At 39.3% G+C, this 22469-nt stretch overlaps 2 protein-coding genes across 8 annotated transcripts in view; one reads left to right on the top strand and one right to left on the bottom strand.

Annotated features, from left to right (window-relative positions):
* Positions 1-5380, top strand: part of LOC109918422 (SPRY domain-containing SOCS box protein 3) — a 32513-nt gene extending 27133 nt beyond the window's left edge. For all 7 annotated transcript variants that reach the window (XM_048609939.1, XM_048609937.1, XM_020518350.2 and 4 more), the window contains exons 6-8: positions 1174-1276; positions 1985-2110; positions 4692-5380. In XM_048609939.1, the coding sequence (XP_048465896.1) occupies positions 1174-1276; positions 1985-2110; positions 4692-5038 (576 nt within the window). In that variant the 3' untranslated portion in view covers positions 5039-5380. The remainder of the gene's footprint in view (positions 1-1173; positions 1277-1984; positions 2111-4691) is intronic.
* Positions 5381-13962: 8582 nt separating this feature from the next.
* Positions 13963-22469, bottom strand: part of LOC109918427 (probable crossover junction endonuclease EME2) — a 17158-nt gene continuing 8651 nt past the window's right edge. The window contains exons 6-8 of the mRNA XM_020518355.2: positions 19728-19843; positions 18407-18596; positions 13963-14862 (exon numbers count right to left, since the gene is read on the bottom strand). Of these exons, the coding sequence (XP_020373944.2) occupies positions 14692-14862; positions 18407-18596; positions 19728-19843 (477 nt within the window). The 3' untranslated portion in view covers positions 13963-14691. The remainder of the gene's footprint in view (positions 14863-18406; positions 18597-19727; positions 19844-22469) is intronic.

Genomic DNA, 22469 nt, shown 5'->3' with positions numbered 1-22469 from the left:
AGCTTTTTGTGTTTTTTGGCTAATGTCATCTTGAACAATGTTTTAATGTATATTATCTGTATCAATCAGTTAACTCTGACTGAGAGGCCATTTACGGTATTAATGTGTCTTGTTCTCATTCTGGGCCAAAAGGAGAAAGTAGAGAATTCTAAATGCAGTCTAGTGGCTGGTTTGTAAATTGTTTGTTGCTGCACTTGTTTTTTTTTGATTAAACAAGGAAGCCAGCAAATGAATTAAAGTAAACTTAAAGTGTATTATTCACCCATTAGTGAGTTTACTAACTTAGTAGAATAATGTTAGTTTCACTAAATGAAGATTAGCAAATTGCAATTGAAGTTGTAACCCCGTACCATGTGGAGGAGATTAAGTACATGTGGCTAAGTGGGTCATAAGATGCTATTTATTTCTTAAATTTATTCATGCAATCAGTGCTGAGTCGTGTAAACTGTCTTTCCATTAGAGGTGATTAAGTATTTATTACGGTATTCATTGGATCACATGCTTGTCTGAAATGCATGACGCTTCACATGAAATAGGAGTGGTGTAATTGATTTTTGTGCTTTACGGCAGTTTGAAATTATTGCTCACTTCTTTTTAAGCAACCTAGGATCTATTACGCAACATATTCATTGGCATCTGAAAAGGCGAACTTGTAGCTTAATGAATCAACTGATGTGGCGACTGCATTCTTTGAGCTCCATTCAGAAAGCTTTGATTATTCAGCAATGAAGATTTGGTCAAACACAACCATTTTGGTATAAAGTTGAACATGTATACGATTTAATGTGCAAGATTGTGATCAGAGTGTGAACTTATTTAGTTCATTGACAGTTTCACATTGCAGAAAGCTGGTCTTCATGTTTAATTACTGAATGGCTAGCTTAGGATCTTTCTGAGCTGAAATAAAATCTTTCTTGTGGAAAATGATCCAACTTGTGCTAATTTGCTATTCTTCTCCTCTAATATCCTCTTGGGCAGTATTAAGTCCAAACATTGTAATATTACACCAAACAAGTATTATTAATCACTTCACTGAAACCTGCAAGAGAAATTAGTGACTATTCTGTTCTGAGCAGCAATATTTAGAATTTTTTATATTAGCAATGCCAACAAGAGTGACTACAATATTTATCTGCATCGTCATAATTTGTTTATTTTTGTGCACTATTTTAGATGGTAGGAATAGGAACAACTGATGTCAAACTGGACAAATTTCGTCATACCTTTTGCAGTCTACTGGGAAAAGATGAAAATAGTTGGGGGCTCTCCTATACAGGTACCACTCCTGTGAAATAGTTAAAAATAAGTACTCTTTCCCTTAATTTTGATCTTTCATTTAAACATTGCCAGCCCTTGCTTTTCTTTCAATTTACTTTTTATCTCCATGGCATTTGTAGACCAGGTATATTCAGTGATTGTGGCTGCAGTGGCACAGTCTTTAGAACCTGTCCGCCTTTTCCATTTCATCTCCAGCCAAGAAAGCACATCAGCTGTGAATGGGACTGGTTGTCTCTTACTGCAGAGCACAGTAACTGCTCAAATCTTTGAGGTGCTGTTCCACCGTGCTTTGGATATATAAATGACATGAGTAAGACCATGGATGGGAATAGCAAAATATAAGTTGATCACAAAACCAGGGACAAATTGGAAGAACGAAGTGAAATGGTTCTTGTAATCCACACTGAATTACTGTGCATACAGGATTAACTATGCACAATATTTTTGCATATACTGTTTTCTACTGGTGCAATTTTTTGAAGTTTATCTTTATGAAAAGGATCCTCAGACTAAGAGATCTTGGAACTCTATAGACCAAGTCTTACAAAAGACTGAAATTGTCACCAAGTTTTTAAACTTTGTTTTACTTTCCATTAGAACTTGTTTTATATTTGAAGGAATCTACCTTTATTTGTATATTTTGCATGTGACAGATGACTTTGTATAGGTTTTAGCCTTTTTTACAAATACATCGTTTGTTTTGTAGGTGTACTACATCACAAAGGTGCCAAGATTCACTTCTCAACAAGATTTGGGCAAGGCTCTATCATAGGTGTTCATTTGGATACCTGGCATGGTACCCTGACATTCTTCAAAAATAGAAAATGCATAGGTAAGATCTAGTTTTATCCAGTGGCATTTTCATCTTGCCTAGTGTTCCTTGAAAAATTTAAAAAGTAATATTGAGATAGTAAGAACTGCAGATGCTGGAGTCTGAGATAACACAATGTGGAGCTGGAGGAACACAGCAGGCCAGGCAGTATCAGAGGAGCAGGAAAGCTGACGTTGTGAGTCTGGACCCTTCTTCAGAAATTGGGGAGGGAGGAGGGGGCTCTTAAGTAAATGCGGGGGTGTGGTGGGTTTGGGTGGTTGGGCGGTTGGGCTGGGGAAGGTAGGTGGGATGGTGATAGGTGAGTGCAGGTAGGCAGTGGTGGGGATTGGTCAGTGAGGTGGGAGGAGCGGATAGGTGGGAGAGAAGACGGACAGGTTGGGCCAGGACAAGGGGGTGGGGAGATCTTGAAGCTAGTAAAGTCCACATTGAGACCATTGGGTTATAGGCTCCCAAGGCAGAATATGAGGTGCTGCTCCTCCAGTTTCCAGGTGGCGTCGTTATGACACTGGAGGAGGCCCAAGATGGACATGTCATCCAGGGAGTCTCCCTGGACTGCCACAGCTACCTAGACCACATCTCCTCTCGCCCACCTTCCTACAAGAATGCGATCCCCTACTCCCAATTCCTCCGCATCTGCTCCCAAGATGAGGCATTCCACTCCTGAACATCCCAGATGCCCTCGTATTTCAAGGATCGCAACTTACACCCCCCCACCCCCACCCCCCTTTGGTGATCGACCCCTCACACCCCGTCCCCACAATAAAAGCAAAGACAGAATCCCCCTTGTCCTCACGTATCACCCCATTAACCTCCGGATTCAACGCATCATTTTCTGCCGCCTGCAATCCGACCCCACTACGAAGGATATATTTCCCTCCCCACCCTTGTCTGCCTTCCGTAGGGACCGCTGTCTCCGCAACTCCCTCGTCCGCGCCACATTCCCCACTAGCCCCACCCTGGCACCTTTCCCTACAACCGCAGGAAGTGCTACACCTTCCCCCACACCTCCCCCCTCACCTCCATCCCAGGCCCCAAAAAAACCTTCCACATCTGATAGATGTTCACCTGCATATCCGCTAATGTAGTCTATTGCATCCGCTGCTCCCGATGTAGAGGAGGCCACAACGGTGAGAGCAAGCGGAGGCTCGGAGACCGCTTTGTAGAGCACCTGCGCTCTGTTCACAACAAACGACAATGCCTTCCAGTCGCTAACCACTTCACCTTCCCCTCCCACTCCCTGGACGACATGTCCATCTTGGGCCTCCTCCAGTGTCACAACGATGCCACCCGGAAACTGGAGGAGCAGCACCTCATATTCCACCTTGGGAGCCTACAACCCAGTGGTCTCAGCGTGGACTTTACTAGCTTTAAAATTCCTCATCCCAACACCAGACCCTCCCTCTCATCCCCGCCTCCTTGAACTGTCCGTCTTCTCTTCCACCTATCTGCTCCTCCCACCTTACTGACCAATCCCCACCATTACCTACCTGTACTCACCTATCACCATCCCAACCCCCCTCTCTATTTATTTCAGAGCCTCCTTCCCCTCCCCCATTTCTGGAGCAGTGTCCTGACCTGAAATGTCAGCTTTCCTGCTCCTCTGATGCTGCCTGGCCTGCTGTGTTCCTCCAGCTCCACGTGTTATCTGTAAAATTTTTAATATTGCCTGATGATCATATCAGTTTGCATACTGATCCACTGTTGCAAATTAAAGTGTAAGAAAAAAAGTCAAATAAAAATGGTGATTTATAAATAATAGAGTATATCATTTGTAAGATATGATCATTTTTTTAGGGCCTTAGCTTTGCTTTAAAAACAAAGCTGCAAACTCTGCCCTCTAAATGCAAGTCCTTTAAAGTCCTTTCTGCCCTCGCATGGCAAACTTGTGATGCTCTGTATTTGTCTACAGTAGCTGAGAAATCTAACCACTAAGTATTCCAAATAACCACCAGGACTGTCCAGTGCATTGGCTAAAGCAGTGCCTTTTTTTTTGACAAACTTTAATCCTGTTATATCAGATCTGAAAACAACGAAGCCTTTGAATTTTATTTTAATTATACAGTAAATTGTGGTAGTGCTGTTACTGCCAATGTATAGTATGTGCACCTGCAGAGCACTGAAGACTAAACAATATTCTGTGTACAATTTATTTTCATGGAATTCAGTTTTTTTGCTACGTATTGTATAAATAACAATAGTAATCAGGGTCGTAGCAGTGGAAGTTTGCCTTTGCTGTTATCTTGCAATTTGAAAGGTTTGAAAAAATACTTTTCCAGATTGTGTGTGTGTGTGTGTGTGTGTGTGTGTGTGTGTGTATCTGCAATTCATCTGCTTAAAATAGATTTTAGTCATTGTTAGCACTTTTTTTTGTTTTCTCCTAAAATATCAACCATATTTAATCATCCACACTTCTTAAAATTGTCTTATTTCTTCACGGCATTTAGCTGATGTAGCAAAACCAAATTGTACTATATTTCAGCAGTTTGAATTTGGTACGACTTTTTCCAGTAGTTCCAAAATATTGCTGTATTATGGTAACTTGTGTCTGGCTGATATTTAACAAGTGTTTTTCTTTACAAAGGAATCGCAGCTACTAAGCTGCAGAACAAGAAGTTCTTTCCAATGGTTTGTTCAACTGCAGCAAGGAGCAGTATGAAAGTGATTAGATCACGTTTCTCCCCAACCTCTCTCCAGTATCTCTGCTGCCTAAGGCTGCGACAGCTATTACCTGATCACAGTGACAAATTGGAGGTTCTTCCCCTACCCCCGGGTTTGAAGCGCATACTCCGCAATCGATTGGGTTGGGTTCTTTCTATGAATCATGAAGGCAGTGGCAAAGAGGCTGCATGCAGCTCATCGGGCAGTGATTCTGAAAGTTCATTAGTAGACACTGAAGCTTGCCAACGGAAAAGGTGTCGGCGGACTTAACACTTTTGTATTGGTTTGATTTTCTCTTTAAATCATGACTGCAATTTTAACTGCCGCAGTTGCAAAACTTAGTATGGACATGGACCAGTGCTGCTACATGATGAGCCAAATGCAAGATGATCAAAGCGCTCTACTTTTTTAATGCTTCTCGCTCCTCGCACCAAACTATTGGAAACTGTATAACTAGTGAACTGGGATTGGCAAGAAATGCGAGATGATGGCTGAAGGCACTCTTCAGAATAAAGTACCTGTGTATTTCAAGAATTCTTCTCAATCTGCTTTTTGTAGGTCGTCTAGTGCTTTCACCTTTTAAAACAAATTAAATACTCAGCTTGTCTAAAATATTTATTGCATGCTTCTTTTCTTCCCAGCCTGAGAAATCTTCAAGATCTGTTTCTTTGGATGAGACATCTAATCGTGTCTTTTTGATCTCTTGGCTATGCTGAGTTGTCTTCTAACTGGGTAAAGATAGGTTGTTGAAGTTGGCCACTCTGACCTTGAGTGTTAGTTGATGGGGGGCAAAGAAATTAAAGGTTCCCATTCCTCAGTGTATGTATATATCTGTATGTAACCTCCAGCTGAGAAGAGGATGATTCTTGTAACTTGGTCATAGCTTGCTTGTAATGATTTGAGGTTTATCTTTTTTTGTTCTTTTGAATAAACTACAGGGAGACACATGATCCCTGAGGAGTCAAGTGCCAGCAAGAATGTAATTGCATTCACTTGGTCAGAACTCTAGTAAGATTGGGTAACTCTAATGAATAGTTTTGCGAATGTTTGTTTAAATTTAACATAGTTATAAACCATTTTGTGTAGTCATTATTGTTTTGCAATCTACATCCATTCTGTCCATATTAGACTATTTTTAAAATCTTTGAGCAGTAGTTCTGAAATTACATCCCCAATTTAGTTTTTATGCAGTTATTCTGTTGCTCACATGGCAACTATTTGGCAGCTATCATTTATGATGGGCATAAGGCACTTTTTTTTTTGTAAAACAAAAACAACCAACCTGTTCCCATGACCATTGAGGCTCCATTCACATTGTTTAAGATTTGTATAAATGTTAGGCATGTTGTAAAGTGCAGGCCCCCATTCTGACTTCCTCTGGACTGACTAGTCCTATTCTTTTACCAAAAATTATTCCATGTGTTTGAGTTTAAGTTGTGGCCTCATTTGAATCATGGCAAGAATTTATGCTGTTATGCATTTTTTAAGATTCTCTACACCGTTATTTAGTAATAATTCAAGTGTTAAATGACGAGCTTTTGTTGTCGGTTTGTAACAATTATTGTACCAAACGTGATTTGAATCACTTTTTTTTTCTCTCCTAAGTGGATGACTTGTAAAACCAAGGAGAGAGCTTTGCTCCTCGGGCAATTTATTTTTTTCCTCTTTGCTCTAGAAAGTGCTTGTCAGTCTGATGCTTTTTGGTCAGTACCTCCTTTTTAAAAGTGTTTTGGAAATTCTCAACAACCATGTCTAATTTCAGCTCTTTATGGACCACTTTATTTTCTTGTTTAACCTTGCACATTGAATATTAACCTTCCAGTGTCAGTTTTTTGTACAGTGAGATTCCAGTCTACTGAATTTTTTTGAAACATGGGTTCCATTTTAATTCATAGCAAATAAATTGGATTTGAGTGTCTTACACTCTATCAAGTATTCTGTACTATGGTTTGAAAATGCCCAAATCATAGTTGGGGATCTTTTGACTCTCTATGTCAAATATATAGATTTTTTTTTTTTTGGTCTTTCCCAAAACTCTAATTATTTGTTTAACTTGTTTTCAGGGCACTTTGCGCCCCCCTCTTGGAAAAGATCTGACTTGAATCACCAGCTTCTCTTTTCAGGAGCATTAAAAGACCAAATTTGACACCTCCATACAAGGAGGTAATGGGAAATGATGGAAAAATTGACCAAAGTAGGTTTTTGAAGTGATGTCACAAGTAGGGAAAAACACGGTGTAGGAGCAGATTTGGAAGAGTTTGGACTCCTAGTAGGTGAAGCGTGAACACCAATGGTTCAGCAGTTAGTTGAGAAGCTTAAAGCTAGAGTTGAAGGAATGCCAATCTAAGGGTTATGGACTGGGTGCAGGAGATCAGAAGGGATTTGAAATAGTTAGTATTAAAACTAACTCATTTAAGTAATGCCAGCATAGGTCACCAAGTGCCAGCTGATGAGTGAACAGGTTTCAATTGGATACAAGCTACCATCAGAGTGGTGTATATCCTATGGCACACTGTTTTTATTCACTGGTTTGTTTCATAGCCACCCTGTGACACACCTTTCAAAGGGTTAAACGCCTTCTGTGTGGATAGGGAGGTATTTCACACTTGCCTTCATTGTTCAGACCATTGAGTATAGGAGTTGGGATGCCATGTTGAGGTTGTACAGGATATTGGTGAGGCCATTTTTTTTTTTTGGAGTACTGCATATAGCAGGGCAACCAGAATTGTAGAAAGGACATGAAATTGGAGAGATTTACCAGGATGTTGCTAGGACTGGATGGTTTGAGTTATAGGGAGAGGCTAGAAATTTTCACTGGAGCATAGGAGATTTTGGGGGGAGAGGGGTGGCCTTAGAGGCTTAAAATCATGAGGGACATAAATAAGATGAATAGCAAAGGTTTTTTACCCCGGGGTGGCGGAGTTCAAAGTTAAGTGGTATATTTTTAAGGTGAGGAGAAAGATTTAAAAGGGACCTGAGGGGCAACTTTTTCACGCAGAGATTGGTACATATGTGGAATAAACTGCCAGAGGAAGGGGTAAATGTAAGCACACTTACAACATTAAAGACATTTGGATAGGTACATGAATAGGAGAGCTTTAGAGGGATATGGGCCATACCCAGGCAAATGGGACTAGTTTAGTTTGGTAAACTGGATCAGCATGGACAAATTGGACCAAAGGGTATGTTTGTGCTTTGTGACACTATATCTCTGTCGCAATGTATTCTAGTAGTCACCATACTCCCAGAGGACCACAGGGCTGTTCTCATTTCGAGAGAAATGACTGGTGGTGAGGTTAACCTGAGCGTTACAATGCCTTGGGCAAGCATTGAGAAAGTGACCTCCAGCCAGTATGGGCAGTTAGCTCATGCTGTTGGCATCACAAACCAGCTGTCCAGCTAACTAACCCCCAGATTACTAGTACAAACTTTTTTGTGTAAAAAAAAATAAAGATGGCAAAATGTAACTCATGAGGTGTAGACCAATACCACCTAAAAGATATGAACTATAGTAATGCTGAAACCACTGTAGGAGAGCATCGAGACAGTGTAAACTTGAGATTTGAATTGGTATAGCAATCACAACTGAATTTTATTTGACCACATCCATTAATACAATGGTACAGTTATTAATTACTACAAACAGCCTTTCATGATGTGAAATTACAAGGGTAATGTACAAGTGTTGCAGTGAATACAGCGAAGCAACAATTGTGTTTTCAGAATATTGATTGGTGTTAACAATTGTATATCGGCATTTTGATCCTGAAACTTCCAGGAGATTGAGTTCCACACTCCTTGACCGTATTTGCAGTAGAGTTTTCATCTCTCCTCGCCTCGCCTCGCCTCGCCTCGCCTCTTGTTTGTTTGAAGTGGGTGTGTCACACTCTAACACCTATTGATTTGTGCTTGGCTGTACATTTAGGCTTTCTCTCCAATTGTGTAACTTTAAATGCTATTTTTGCAGTAGTAATGAAAGGTTTACTCCAGAAACTCAACATTTGCTGTAGTTTCTCCTCAAACTGGCAACAATGTCTGGATTCCTTTGCACACGCAGCTAAACAAATCTAGAAGTAATTCAGTGGTTCTGTGCTTCCCATGGCATACCGTTTAGGACCCCACAAAGATCAATCTTACAAGTCGCTGAACTTACAGACTGTTGACATTATTAGTTTTTTGAGAAAAGCTAAACATTTTGAGGTGTAATTGACATTTCACTGAGGTACTGCTGAACAGCCGCCTCAGTGCAGGGAATGAGGTGAGGGAAAAGCAGACTTTTCCATCTGAATGCTTCAAATGTGTTGGACTGTTTACCTGGCTTGACGACCTCACCATTACTGGAGATCACCTTCACCCTAGAGCAGATTGAAACTCCCCTCAAAGGGGGAAATCCCCATCATCGCTAGAATTTGTATAGTTAAAGGTTCATAGTGTGCTGCTGCTTTGCCACTGAAAATTTCACCATTTGAATCAATCTGAAAGTCTGTGTTCCATCAAAGTTGGAAAACCAATTATAAGTGCACGAGCATGCCCTTTGTAATTTTCTGAAAGATTATCACCAGATTACTATTCCCTATCACCTCCTGCCCCATCTTCCCCTAATGGGAGAAAGGACATGTGGTTAAACAAGCTACAACACTTAAATTACAAGACCTAACAGAAAAACCGTTGCCGCTTTTTGACATAGTGTTCATGGAGTAATACAATCTCAGACTTGGTACCAGGAGAGATTGGTATTTAATGCATCATAGTTTTGAGTAGGAAATTTATAGCAAATCTCTAAGTCATTTCAATAAATTACCTATTGTTTGTATTGCAAAAATACTACAGTTGAGGTACATTGACTGTTCTAAATTAGATTGCATTTAGTCTTTATGTACGAATTCATATGCATACAAAATACTAAAGGCTATTGATTAGATCAATATTATATCAACTATGCAAATACAATGTTATGTAAATCACGATGTACTTAACACTGGTCATAACCTTTAATGGCTTTAGCAAGTTTAATCTGAGCTCTTGTGTAGCATTTCTTCTTGGTAAAGCCAGTGGTTATGGTTTTAATCTTCAGGAAATTCATGTACGTTTTTCATTTGCAGTTCTATCATTAATTGACAGAAGTCGTGATCAAGATCAAAGTAATTCCAAGGACCTCTCAGGCTGAAAAGTCAATTTTGTATGTGAGACTGAACCCACTCTCCAATAAGCATTTTTATTTAGTCAAATCTATTGTTCCATCAAATCTCTCTATCTTAATGTCACTCCTCTTCTGTTTTTGTGCTGTAATCAGAAGAAGCTCATTAGCCAATCAAGTCAGTTGGCTTTCTGCAACAGTGATTTTTAGTTAAACCTTTCCTGCAGTCTTGCATTTTCAAAATTATTTTTGGTTTTATTCCAACTCTTTGAAAGCTGCAATTAAATCTACCTCCACCACCTTCTGTCATTTTTAAATGGGTCTTTACTCATTTCTTGGGTCTTCTCACTAAATTGTGAACAATTTTTGCCTTTGAGTAATATTTTCTAGATCATGAAACAAATGCAGTTCCTGTTTTGTCATAAATGCACCAAAATTTAATTTTAGAAGATTTGCTATTTTCAATTAATTTTAATGTTAACTTTTTCATTCCACATTATCTGTAGAAATCTGAAGTTGTAGCCTTTGGCATTTCGGAAAACTATGTATAAATTTAATCTAAAGCTGAGCAAACATTGGGTGTAGGTTGTGTTTTAGGTGAGCCTTATACATCTTCTAGTCAACTGGGCTACTCCTAAACTGACCTGTTCTTGGCTGAGGTGGATTGATTTTAGTCTTGCTTTTTAGAATGAAAGCTGTTAATTTTGTTTGCTGTGATCACAATTTAACACTTCTTTTTTTTTTTCCCTCCCAGGTTCCAAACTAATCTCCTAGACACTGATTTTATAGAACTTTACTTTTCACTGTATAGAACAAGACCATTCAGTTTGTTGTCTGCACTGGCTCTCCAAATTAGAATCTCTCACTACCATTTTGTCTCCTTCCCTATAACCTTGTATACCTTTCCCATTTATAACTATCTAATTCCCACACGGTTATAAGAAACTACTGGGGGACTGTTGGTGAGTTGTAATGCATCTGGTAGATGGTACACACTTCTGCCAGTATGCATTAGGGAAAATTGTGGATGTTGAAGGTGGATAGGTGCCATTCAAGTGAGCTGCTTTTGTCCTGGATGGTTTCAAGTTTCTAGAGCATTGTTGGAGGACCACTAATCCAAGCAAGTGAAAAGCATTCATCACATCCTGACATGTGCCTTTTGTAAGTAGACAACATTGGGGATTCATGAGTTGCTCACCATAATTCGTAGCCTCTGACTTTGATTTGTAGCAATGTTATTTATGGCTGGTCCTATTCCATTTTCAGGTGAATGGCAACTCTCCGAATGGTAGTGAGTTCATTGGTGGTAATGCCATTGAACATCAAAGGATAATGGTTAGATTCATGTTGGAGGTGGTCAATGTCTGCCACTTGTTTTGCTAGGGCTCTGTGGCACTGAACCTGGTCAAATGCTGCCTTGATTTGGAGAGCAGTTGCTCATCTCTGCTTACCTCCCAGAGTTAGTCCATTTGTCCATGTTTGAACCAAGACTCTAGTGAGGTCAGGAGCTGAAAGGTCCTGGCAAAACCCAAACGGCACACCAGTGAGCAGGCCACTTCTTTGCAAATGGCATTTGCTAGCACTGTTGATGATCTTTCCCATTACTTTAATCAAGAATAGACCAAGCTGGTAATTGGATTTGTCCAATTTAGCACAAGATATAACAGCAATTTTCTAACTCGGGGTAGATGTCGTTGCAGTTGTACTGGAAGAGTGCAAGGCTTCTGAATATTAATTCATAAATCTGAGACTAGACCAGAACTGATTTTAAGAAATGGGTACATACAACAAAGCAGGATGGCTATGTTCAGTCTGGTATTTTGTAAAATTTATTAACTGTATATCATTGAAGAGAGCACAACTCTAATGGGAGTGTAATGAGTTGATATCCATTTTGAATGGGAGAAATAGGTCATTTAAATGGACATATCAATTTATTCAACATTATAACTTGCCCCATCCCCAAACTATCTTGTCTTTACAAACAAAGCAAGATCTGATCAGCTACTTCTAACAAATTGTGTCTCACCATAAAATCTAATTTCCAGTATCCTTTCTACCTTCCTACCTTCCTATGTACCTTCTCTAAGCTCACTTTATGAATAAGACCCATCATTTGCTTCCTCAAAAACAAATTGCTGAAGAAACTCTGGTCTGGCAGCGTCTGCGTAGAGAAAACAGTTAACGGTTCACATCCAGTGACACTTTTTTTTTAGAACCCTGCTTTCTCAACTTTATTCCCACTGATCTACCCTTCCTGACTCGTGTTGGCTAATCCGTCAACAGTTCCCTCTACTTGGGTACTGCCCATCATTTTGCGCCCTCCCTTCAAGAAATCTGCATACACTCTTCCAAATCTGTTCTTTTCTCCATTACTCCAATTGTGCATTCCTTCAACTGGCTCCCCCACCCTGCCAACGCCACAGCACTGAAATGGCCTCATCAGCCATTCTTTTGAGCAATCGACCTTCCCACAAATATTTGAGTCTTGTCCCTTTTTTCTGTAATTACCTCGTGTTAACAATAGTGGCCATCGTTGTCCAAATGCATTCACTTTAATTCTCCACTAGATCCAGTACTACATCACTTGGGCCAGAAAGACTAATCATGAATTAACTTGATCCTTCCCCTTTTGACCGTAATCTGTATTGGGATAGCTGTCGCTGTCAAGACATTTTTGAAAGCTTTTAACAGTAGCCAAATTAAAGGGATAAGACAGGTGTGAATGGAATGAAGCTGCTCATGGCTAAGCCTTCTTTTCAATCCAGTGTCCAGGCCAATTGCAGTGGCACCTTTTTTTTGATCACTTGTACTCATTTGGTACTCAGAGCAAGGTCTCTGGTTTTTCTTTCCTCAGCAATGGATAATTGAATATTTTTTCCTTTGACTGAATCAAGGGTATAATAGACTGGAAAGTGGTGTTTAAAGCAACAGTCAGGTCAACTATAACCTTATCGAATGGTGTAGCAGGCTCAAGGGGTGTAATCTGAAATTGTTTGCTATTGGGTAACACATGAATTAAAATTAAACCCACCATTTTCCTTGTCGGCTTGGAATGTGGTCCTTAACTGCATTGTTTTTTTTTCTTTATTGTTATAGAACATGGAACGGTACAGTACAGGCCATTTGGCCCAAGATGTTGTGCCGACCTATTATCCTACTAAGATCAACCTACCCTATGTTTTACTATCCTCCATGTGCCTATCCAAGAGTCGCTTAAAGTCTCTCATGTATCTGACTCCAGTACCACCGCCGGCAGCGCATTCTACACACCCACCATTCTGTGTGAAGAACCTACCTCTGACATCTCCCCTATACCTTCCTCCAATCACCTTTAAAATTATGCCCCCTCGTAATAGTCATTTCCGCCCTGGGGAAAAAGTCTCTGACTATTCACACTATCTATGCCTGTCATCATCATGTACACCTCTATCAAGTCACCTCTCATCCTTCTTCGCTCCAATGAAAAAAGCCCTAGCTCCCTCAACCTTTCCTCCTAAGACCTGCCCTCCATTCCAGGCAGCCAGGCAGCATCCTGGTAAATCTCCTCTGCACCCTCTCTAAAGATTCTACATCTTTCCTATAATGAGGTGACCAGAACTGAACACCATATTCCAAGTATGGTCTAATCAGGGTTTTGTAGAGCTGCAGCATAACCTCGCGGCTCTTGAACTCCATTCCCCTGCCAATGAAAGCCAACACCCCATACGCTTTCTTCACAACCCTATCAACTTGGGTGGCAACTTTGAGGGATCTATGGACGTGGACCCCAAGATCCCTCTGTTCCTCCACACTGCCAAGTCATAGTCTGATTCCACCTCCCCTTTCTCTCTACAGTGGGCTGGCGTATCAGTCACCATGTCCAGTACAGTGAGTTGAGTAATTGATCTTTTTGGTGATAAAGTCTGCTAACTAATTTAATTGATAGCCTTAAATTATTTCCTATGTCATGACATGAGTCAAGAATGGCAGGTTAGTGGGAATAAAAGTTGAGAAAGCAAGGTTCTTAAAAACAAGTATCACTGGATTTGAACCGTTATCTGTTTTCTCTCCACAGATGCTGCCCAAGCTGAGTTTGAGCGGAATATACTGATACATGTTCTTGTGTAGCTATGGTGATGAGCATATTAGTGCAGTCATTGTGTTTATCGTGAATGTGCCAAAAGAATTGCTTGTGTTGACATGCTACTGACATAATAGATGTTGCCAGGACTGGAGGGTTTGAGAGATAAGGATAGGCTGGGACTTTCTTTCTCCCCCCCACTGGAGCGTAGAGGATTATAAAATGAGAGTCATAAATAAGGTGAATAACAAAGGTCTTTACCCAAGGGTTGAGAGTTCAAAACTTTTTAAAGTGAGAGGAGAATAATTTAAAGAGGACCAGAGGGTCAACGTTTCAGTGGTTCATATGTGGAATGTTTTGGATAGGCACCTGAATGGAAAGGTTTAGAGGGATATGGGCCAAATGCAGGCAAATGGGACTAGTTTAGTTTGCAAAGTTTCGTTGGCACAGACAAGTTTAGCTGAAGAGTCTGTTTCCATGCTGTACGACTGTGTCACAGTGGATGAGAAATTTAGAATACTAGGCTAATAAAGTAAACTAATTTTAAATTTGTCATGTCATATACAAAAGTTATCAAATGCTACTAACCGTGTGTCCAGCTCTCTAAACTGAGTGTTATGTTGGTTAATACCCTTTATTATATACCTACTTTGCCTATTTTTTTCTTCTGATAACTGATGTTCAAAGGCAAATGATAAAATGAATCCTATTTGATCCATGTATTTAACCACTTTTGTCCAAAACTATGTCAGAGTTTTCCGATGTCATGAAAATATATAACCTGCGTGATATGTCTGGTCCAACTCTTCGATCCACACGTTTTCCTGCCGCATACACTTTAACCTCTGATAGAAGATTCTGCTTCTCCCACTCTGTGCTGCATTGTCTATAAGCCTTTGAAATGCATAAATGTTGAGGTACAATTGAGTGAATCTTTAAGAAGCTTCATTTTTGTCTGCATAAAAGTAAAACATTCAACAAAGCTTTTAACAGTTGGTTTATAATTGACTGAATATTGAATGGAAAAGGGGATGGTACAAAGTCCAGGTACAAGGGAACTGTTGGTCCTTTGGAAACAAATGCAAAAGGGACACGTGGATTATTAGGCCAAGCTTAGGAAGATGCAGAAATAAAAACATGTTCTTCTGATCTTAATGCTTCACTGCACAGTTTCTGTCTGACCTGCTGACTAGTTCCCTGGTTTTAATTTTTGATTTTCCTGCATGTGCAAAATTTTGTGTTGCACTAAAATGTGTGACTGATTATCCATAGATAAAATTGGGTAAGAGGAGTAGAAGTGCTGTGGAGTGGAATTTCTGCAACATGTTTAATGTGAATCAGAATACTATTTCATCTTTTTTGTGGTTGCTGGATTTAGTTGTAAGGCTTGAAATTGGTGATGCAGGAATAAGGCAACATCAAGGAACACTGACATTGGGATGTATTGATTTTATAAATATTGACTAGGAGAAACATCAAGATAAAAGTACATCTTTCAAGAAAGTAGAACTAATGGGGAAGCTTAGTTATGTTGTTGGGGAATCTTTAATTATGTTGGTACAAATTTAAACTTTAGCTTTTTTTTAAAAAAAAAAAAAAAAATTTTCTTGGGTAGAGAAATACAAATTTAAAAAATACAACTTCAGACCAGTAACAGAAGAAAATGAAGCCAAGCTGGGGGAGAAAATTTTGTGTACACAACCAAAATAACCGGCAGAAACTTTTATCAACAAAAGCATAGTTCAAAGAAATAGATGCGCCCAAATTGAAGCTTCATTGAAGACAAAATAGCAAAAATATAGAAGGCACCTGGAATACATGGTCAGTGATTAGACTCCTGAGAAATGAAATCAGGAAGGGCAGTGTCACTGATTCCAAAAAAGGAATCCAGATCTCTAACAATGCAGCATGGCTAACTTTTCTCAGAGTGCATTCTTGCTGTAAAAACCCTGAATTGAACTACTGCAATGTTCTCTTGACCACTTTATTGTTTAAATAACAAAACTGCAAGTTTACTAATCCAGAAATTAGGAATGGGAATTGACATCATAGATGGGGAACTTTAAATGCAACAGGTTTTAATGTGAGTTTTTGGAACTGACGTTTTAATAGTTGAAGGATCAAAGCAGTCTATATTGAGACTGATGTTCTACTCTTTGCAAAGACATTGGAGGAATGCCTTCTCAAATGATGCAAAGATGTGAGCAAATGTAATTACTCCCCTCATTTAAGGGAAGAAACCAATCTAACAGGAATACTGTCATCTGCTACATGACGACAATGTAAGCAAGATGCCCTGTGAACAACCCTGATAGAACTATCAGGGAATTGAGCAATATGATATAAAGGGAAAGTCGATAAGGATCAGCCATGGACATGCCTGAATGGTTGAGTGGGCTCAAGGGCCTACTTAATTTTATCAGTTGGGGAGGGTGGGGTTGTCATGATCCTCACTGGCACAATGAATAAATGGGATGGGCCTGATGTTTCAGTTGGCCTCCTTGGTCTCTCTCTTGATTGGGGTACAATGGTGGTCCCATTTTTAGTTGCAGAGTCAGCAACTGGGGTTCATTTTAACATTGTGTGATGTAGGGAGGTTAAAATAAATTTTCTTTCATAGAGTACTTTGCCATTCGGATGGTTAAACAGTCAATCCAATCTGGAAAGTTGGACTATTTGAGGAGAAAGTAGGAAATGGGATATAGTTTTGGATTGCTCCAGTGAAAAGCTGGTACAGATATTAAGCTTTCTGTAGGTCATACTTGTTTTCACAGGACCTTGAATACCAACTTGCACCCTATCTTCAACTGATGCCCAGTGACTTGTAGAAAATTGAGGTGGTGCATTAGGAAATAGAACATAACTTTTTAGGGGATAAAATAATCAGGGATAGAGAAATTTAGGGGTTCAGTTAAACAATTTCCCAAGTGGGTGGGCAGGAAAGTAAATGTTTGTGATTCTGGTTTATAAATGAAACCCCACAAACCAATTAATCTTAATATCTAGATGATGGCTTGAAATAGACTATTGTGGTCTGTTTTAGCTGCTTGTCTTTTTTTTTTCTGTCAAGGTATCACAGCCAGAGAAGTTACGATATTTACATGTGAGCCAGTTGTGCTACTTGAGACTTAGAGGTCTTTCAGTAGAAATTTTTGTTCCAATTAAAAGATGTAGTAAGTTGCAAGCGATTTTGATCATTGTAAAGAGGGATGACTGGCTGTACAGTATAAATTCTTCACCAGAAGAACAAAGGGCAAAGTTAAGAGATTTTAAGTTTTGGGCACAGCATGCCCTACCACAATTGCTAAATGCAATCAAATCATTGCATTTAAAAAGGAAGCAAATAAATATCCCAAATGAAGGAAAACGTGATCTGGAGGATGGGACTTGAATATCTGAGAGCTCAGTGGGCTGAACAGTTTTCTTTTTATATTAGAAAATTGTGTTCCACATTACTTTAGCAAAGAAAATCACCATTTTAATGCAATGACTCTGGTCCTATCATTTGTGGCTTGATGTGTATTGCTTAATTGTAAAAATGGATTTTATTTCTGTTTATTTGTAATGAAAGTACAATCAAACCTCAATTATCGTCCAAACTGGAGAGGAATCATAAGATCGTGTCCTTTTTTCTCCCCATCTAGAAATTCCTAAATTTCCAGTTGCCACACATCCATTTTCTGTACACAGCCTTTTTGGACCTCTGACTAACACATCCTGAGGTTTGACTAGAGCCCAGGCCTCCTGGGCCAGAGGAAGAGACGCTGCCACTGCATCACAAAATGCTGCCATCTATACTACCTGTCACCCTGGTAGTTTTCATGTCCAGATATTTTTAATCAACTTGTCTGGAACAGGTGGTCCTCGAACTCAACCACTGTCACAAAAGCCTTTAATTGCATGTTAAATAATTGTGGAGTTAACTAACCATGCAATCAGTTTAAATAATTAAGTAATTCAAATGTAAACAAAAATTGAGTCCCCTCTACCCCACTTGGTTTCTAGCTTTTCATTGGATCGGAAGATTCATATAGCCTACTCCCTTTTGTTAAACTGCCTCTTCTGTTAGAAAATGAATTAGATAAATTGAAATGTGTTGGTAAGACCAATGTTTCCAATTTTTTTTTTAAAAAATGATATTTGAGAAATCCCTTTTGCAGTCTCTTCTTGGTCTAAAGCTAAAATTGGAGTGGCTTGAATAATTATCCACTGCATATGTAGCTGGCTGGATTGTGAACCAATATCTGCTTCAAAGCTGTTTGTTTCACAAAAATTTTTGAAGTTAATTCATGTGGAATATTGTAGATAATTGAGATTTCACTGTAAATACCTTGTCAGGATGACGAATGTAAAATAGAATCAATGGGAAGAAAGAGGAAAATATTAGCAGGTATGAACAATGAATAACAAATGGCAGAGATTTGATGACTGCCGTTACCCGCAAGAGCAGCTTTGGTGTAGGATAGGCTTGTGCTATAGCCATTGCCACTGGTTGGGTGATCCTGTTCAGCTGCTGAAGCTGTTTCTTCCATAACTTCAGGAGGCCCTTTCCATCCTTATCCACTTTCACACCAGTGGACCACGTCCCATCAGGGCAGAACGAGAAGGTCATTTTCTCTGTCTGCTTTCTAAACAAAATTATTTTCACAAGAGTATCTTGTCAAAAGATGTTGCTGCTTTATTTCAAAAGTTTAATTTGTTTGTGAACATGCTTTTAAATTTTGCATTTGGAATTTCTTAATTGTCTATAATTGTATAAACTCTTGTGCAGCAGAGTTTATAGAACTGTAAATAAGCCACATAGTAGGGGGAGGCGATGGCCTAGTGGTATTATCGCTGGACTGTTGACCCAGATAATGTTCTGGGGACCCAGGTTCAAATCCCACCTCAGCAGATGGTGGAATTTGAAATGAATAAAATATCTGGAATTTAAGAATCTAACTACGATTGTCGATTGTTGGAAAAACCCATCTGGTTCACTGATCTCCTTTTAGGGAAGGAAACTGCCATCCTCAACTGGTCTGGTCTACATGTGACTCCAGACCCACAGCAATGTGGTTGACTCTGAACTGCCCTCTGCCCGTTCCAAATTGTCCAATCAATGCTGCTGAGCCAGCAATGTCCACATCCCGTTAATGAATAAAGAAAAAAATTACTGTGATCACTTTACACCAACTTGGTCATTGCATGCAAGAAAAAGATCAGGAATTTTGACCAGGTTCTAGATGTCATGACAAGGCTGGGGGCAGGGGGGTTAAAATCCATTAATAATGTTGCCTGATCAATGGTTTACTTGTGGCTAAATATTCCTTCCTAATCACCTGAAAAATGTAATATAACTAAGTCATCATTTACATAGAAATGAAGTTTTTAATTTCTTGCTTAAAAATTTTGCATAAATGTCTTCCTGCATGGTAATACCATCAGACAAGGATTTCCTTTTTTGGAGCACATTTATTTAGCAGGAGTAGGAAAACAATTGAAGTTAACACTTCTTAGCAATGATTTCAACTTGCTGTATTGACGTCTGTCCTGCTTCCTTCTGGCATTGAATCAAACATTCTGCAGCAGTATCAACATTTTGGACCCTGTGATTCCAAACTATTGTACCAATCACTTTGAGGAAATCAAAATTAAGCTTTAAATTTGTATCTGACAGAAGGACTGGTTCCTCCCAATTTTCTCTTTTGAGAGAGAAACTGTATCACTTCTCTGTACAGCTTTTAGTAAATACCTGCTTAAAGTGAAGTTTAACTTACTTGAAAGGACTTCGGGCGATTGCCTTTGTAAGGGTTGCGATATGATCAGCAAACTGTTGCCAGTTCTCTAAAAACCAAATTGTTGTGTGTGTTTGCAACTGTAAGGCCACTTGCACCTGAGCACAAAACACAAAAAGATGAAAACCAAATGCTGTAAATCAAACAAAACCAGAAACTGCTGAAAAAGCTTAGCAGGTCTGGCAGCATCGGTGGAGAGAAATCAGTTAACATTTCAGGTTGAGTGACCCTTCCTCAGTTCTGTTTTCTGTTCCCAGTTCAGCAATTTCTGTTTCGGTACAGGAAAATGATGAGCTGGCCAGTTGGCTCGACCACAGAGTAAAATGGGCAGAAGTCTGCTGTTCTCATCTATTAAAACACACCACTTGCAGTTCTTATTCAGGTGGTGCAATTAAACAGCATTGTTGAGTGTTTCTAACTTATTAGCCGTATTACTGATCTCTGACTAGAAACCTCAACCACTTTGTATCATTGCACAATTAATGTGATTTGGTTGTCAATACTCAGCTTATGTATTTCTGTATGTTCATTCAGCTTTGCAGATTGAAATGAGAGAAGTTTTGAAGTGGGTAGAGGCACTTGATACATGAACATCATCTATGAGAGAAATATGGTGGTCTAGACTGTTGGTTAAATTCACTAATTCCATGCACCAAGTGGGAAGTCATGATTTAAGGGGAGTGTGGGATTAGATAGATCTGAGAATTTGTGTATTCCAATCCCTTTTCAAATATCGTACCCTGCTCATCTTGTGGTTTTTTTTTCCTTTTCTGGAATCGGGTGTCACCAGCAATTGTTCATGCCTACTTTGCCTGAGAAGATGATAGATGTTCAAGAACTTTTTTCTTCCTTGGTTTTGTTTTATTTGTTTTTTTTTGGTATTTGCATTTTTTTCTTGCTTTTATAACAGTTTGTAAATGATGGATCACTTCAGGATATATTTGAAGTCAATCGTGATACTTGTATAAAGTGGTTGCTGGGTTTGTAAATTGATTTGATACGGATACACTTCACTACTTGCCTATACAGAGGCTATTTCTATCTTGCACTTCCACTTTTATTTATAATGCAATTACAACCTGTTCCTTGTTTTAAATCTATTATCTAATGTCTTTAAAATATAGGTTATCTGATCTCTGACAAATCATAAGCATATTGAAATGGAATTTTGTTACTAAATGACACAATTTGAATAGAAGGTGACCATTACATCGTCTTTGAATTGATTTCTATTTTTAAATGAGGGGCTACATTTGAATGATCAAACCCTAAGGTGTATGAATAAATCCAAGGGAAGCAATTGTTGAGGTCTTGAAGCCATATTTTCAGGATTGATTTTTGAAGTGGGGGTGATGGGGGGAGGAAGATGTTTTACCTCGAGCAAAGACTCTGCTTAAACGCTTTGTGTGCACCTTAACCAACCCACAACTCAGCATCTTAAAAGCAGCATCTTAAGCAATCAGTTTGGACAAGTTATGACACACTTTGTCACGAAAAGTAGGACAATTACCCCTTGCCATAAACCAGTGCAAGCACCTAATGTAACAATTTGTCATGCAAAGGGTGTGTTTGGTGTGGTCCATGTCTCTGCTGGTCAAAAGGTTCTCCAACTGCATATCCATGTGTTTGTTTTAAACATGATTAGGATTTCTGTCTCTACCGCTCTTTTTGATAGGGTTCCAGACTCCCACTGTCCTGTGGGTGGGGGGAAGATCACTCATGTTCTTCCACTTTGTTTTTTTTTCCTTTTTTGCAATTTTTCAAAAACTATGCTCCTGGTTTTTAAATTCTCCTACAGTTTTTACACATGGAAAGAATTTTACAACTTCTGAAGTTTTCACTGAATCCTTTCATGTAATATCATTCCTTTTAATGTAGTGATGAGACTATGCTTAGTTCTACAGCTACAGTGCTATAGCTGAAACCAAACCATATTCTAAATTAATCTGTGATGACTTCATTTTGTTGCTGAAAGGAAGGTATCTAATTTACTGCTCAGATGAACTGCTGAGGATGTTTAAGGCTCTGAGCAGACCATATCTGGAACATCATAAGCTGTTTTGGACCCTGTATCTAAGGAAGGATGTGCCCACCTTGGAGGGATTCCAGAGGAGGTTCACTAGAACAAGCCTGGGGATGAAGGGCTTATGAGGAGCAGTTGGTTCTGGATCTGTACTTGAAGTTTAGGAGGGTGAGGTGGGCTCTGATTTGAAATTTACAGAATATTAAGAGGCCTGGATAGACTGGATATAGAGAAGATGTTCCAGTAGTAGGAGACAGTAGGACCTGAGGGGACAAGCTCTGAAGGAATGACGCTTTAGAATAGAAATGAGGAATTTCTTCATCCAGATGATGGTGAATCTGTGGAACTCATTGCTGCAGAAGGCTGTGGAAGCCAAGTCATTGAGTGTATTTTAAGACTGAGCTAAGTTCTTGATTAGTAAGGGGATCAAAGATTATGGGGAAAAGGCAGGAGAATGGGACTGAGAAACATATCAGCCAAGATCAAGTGGTGGAGCAGACTTGATTAGCCAAATGGCCTAATTCTGCTCCTATAATCTTATGATCTTTAGCAAGACCGGTAAAATTACGTTTTTGGTAACTGCAGACCTGCACTCCAAGCTACCTTGCTTCTTGTCTGTTGATGACTGACTGTGTGTTTTATGTATTGCATTATCTACCCCTCCCTAAATGCACTGCCTCTGGTTTTTAGCAGTGAAGAAC

This window comes from Rhincodon typus, chromosome 21 (assembly GCF_021869965.1).
Source record: "Rhincodon typus isolate 14 chromosome 21, sRhiTyp1.1, whole genome shotgun sequence".
Classification (NCBI taxonomy): Eukaryota; Metazoa; Chordata; class Chondrichthyes; order Orectolobiformes; family Rhincodontidae; genus Rhincodon; species Rhincodon typus.
Note: the sequence above shows the minus strand (reverse complement) of the source record. Positions and strands in the feature narration are given on the sequence as shown.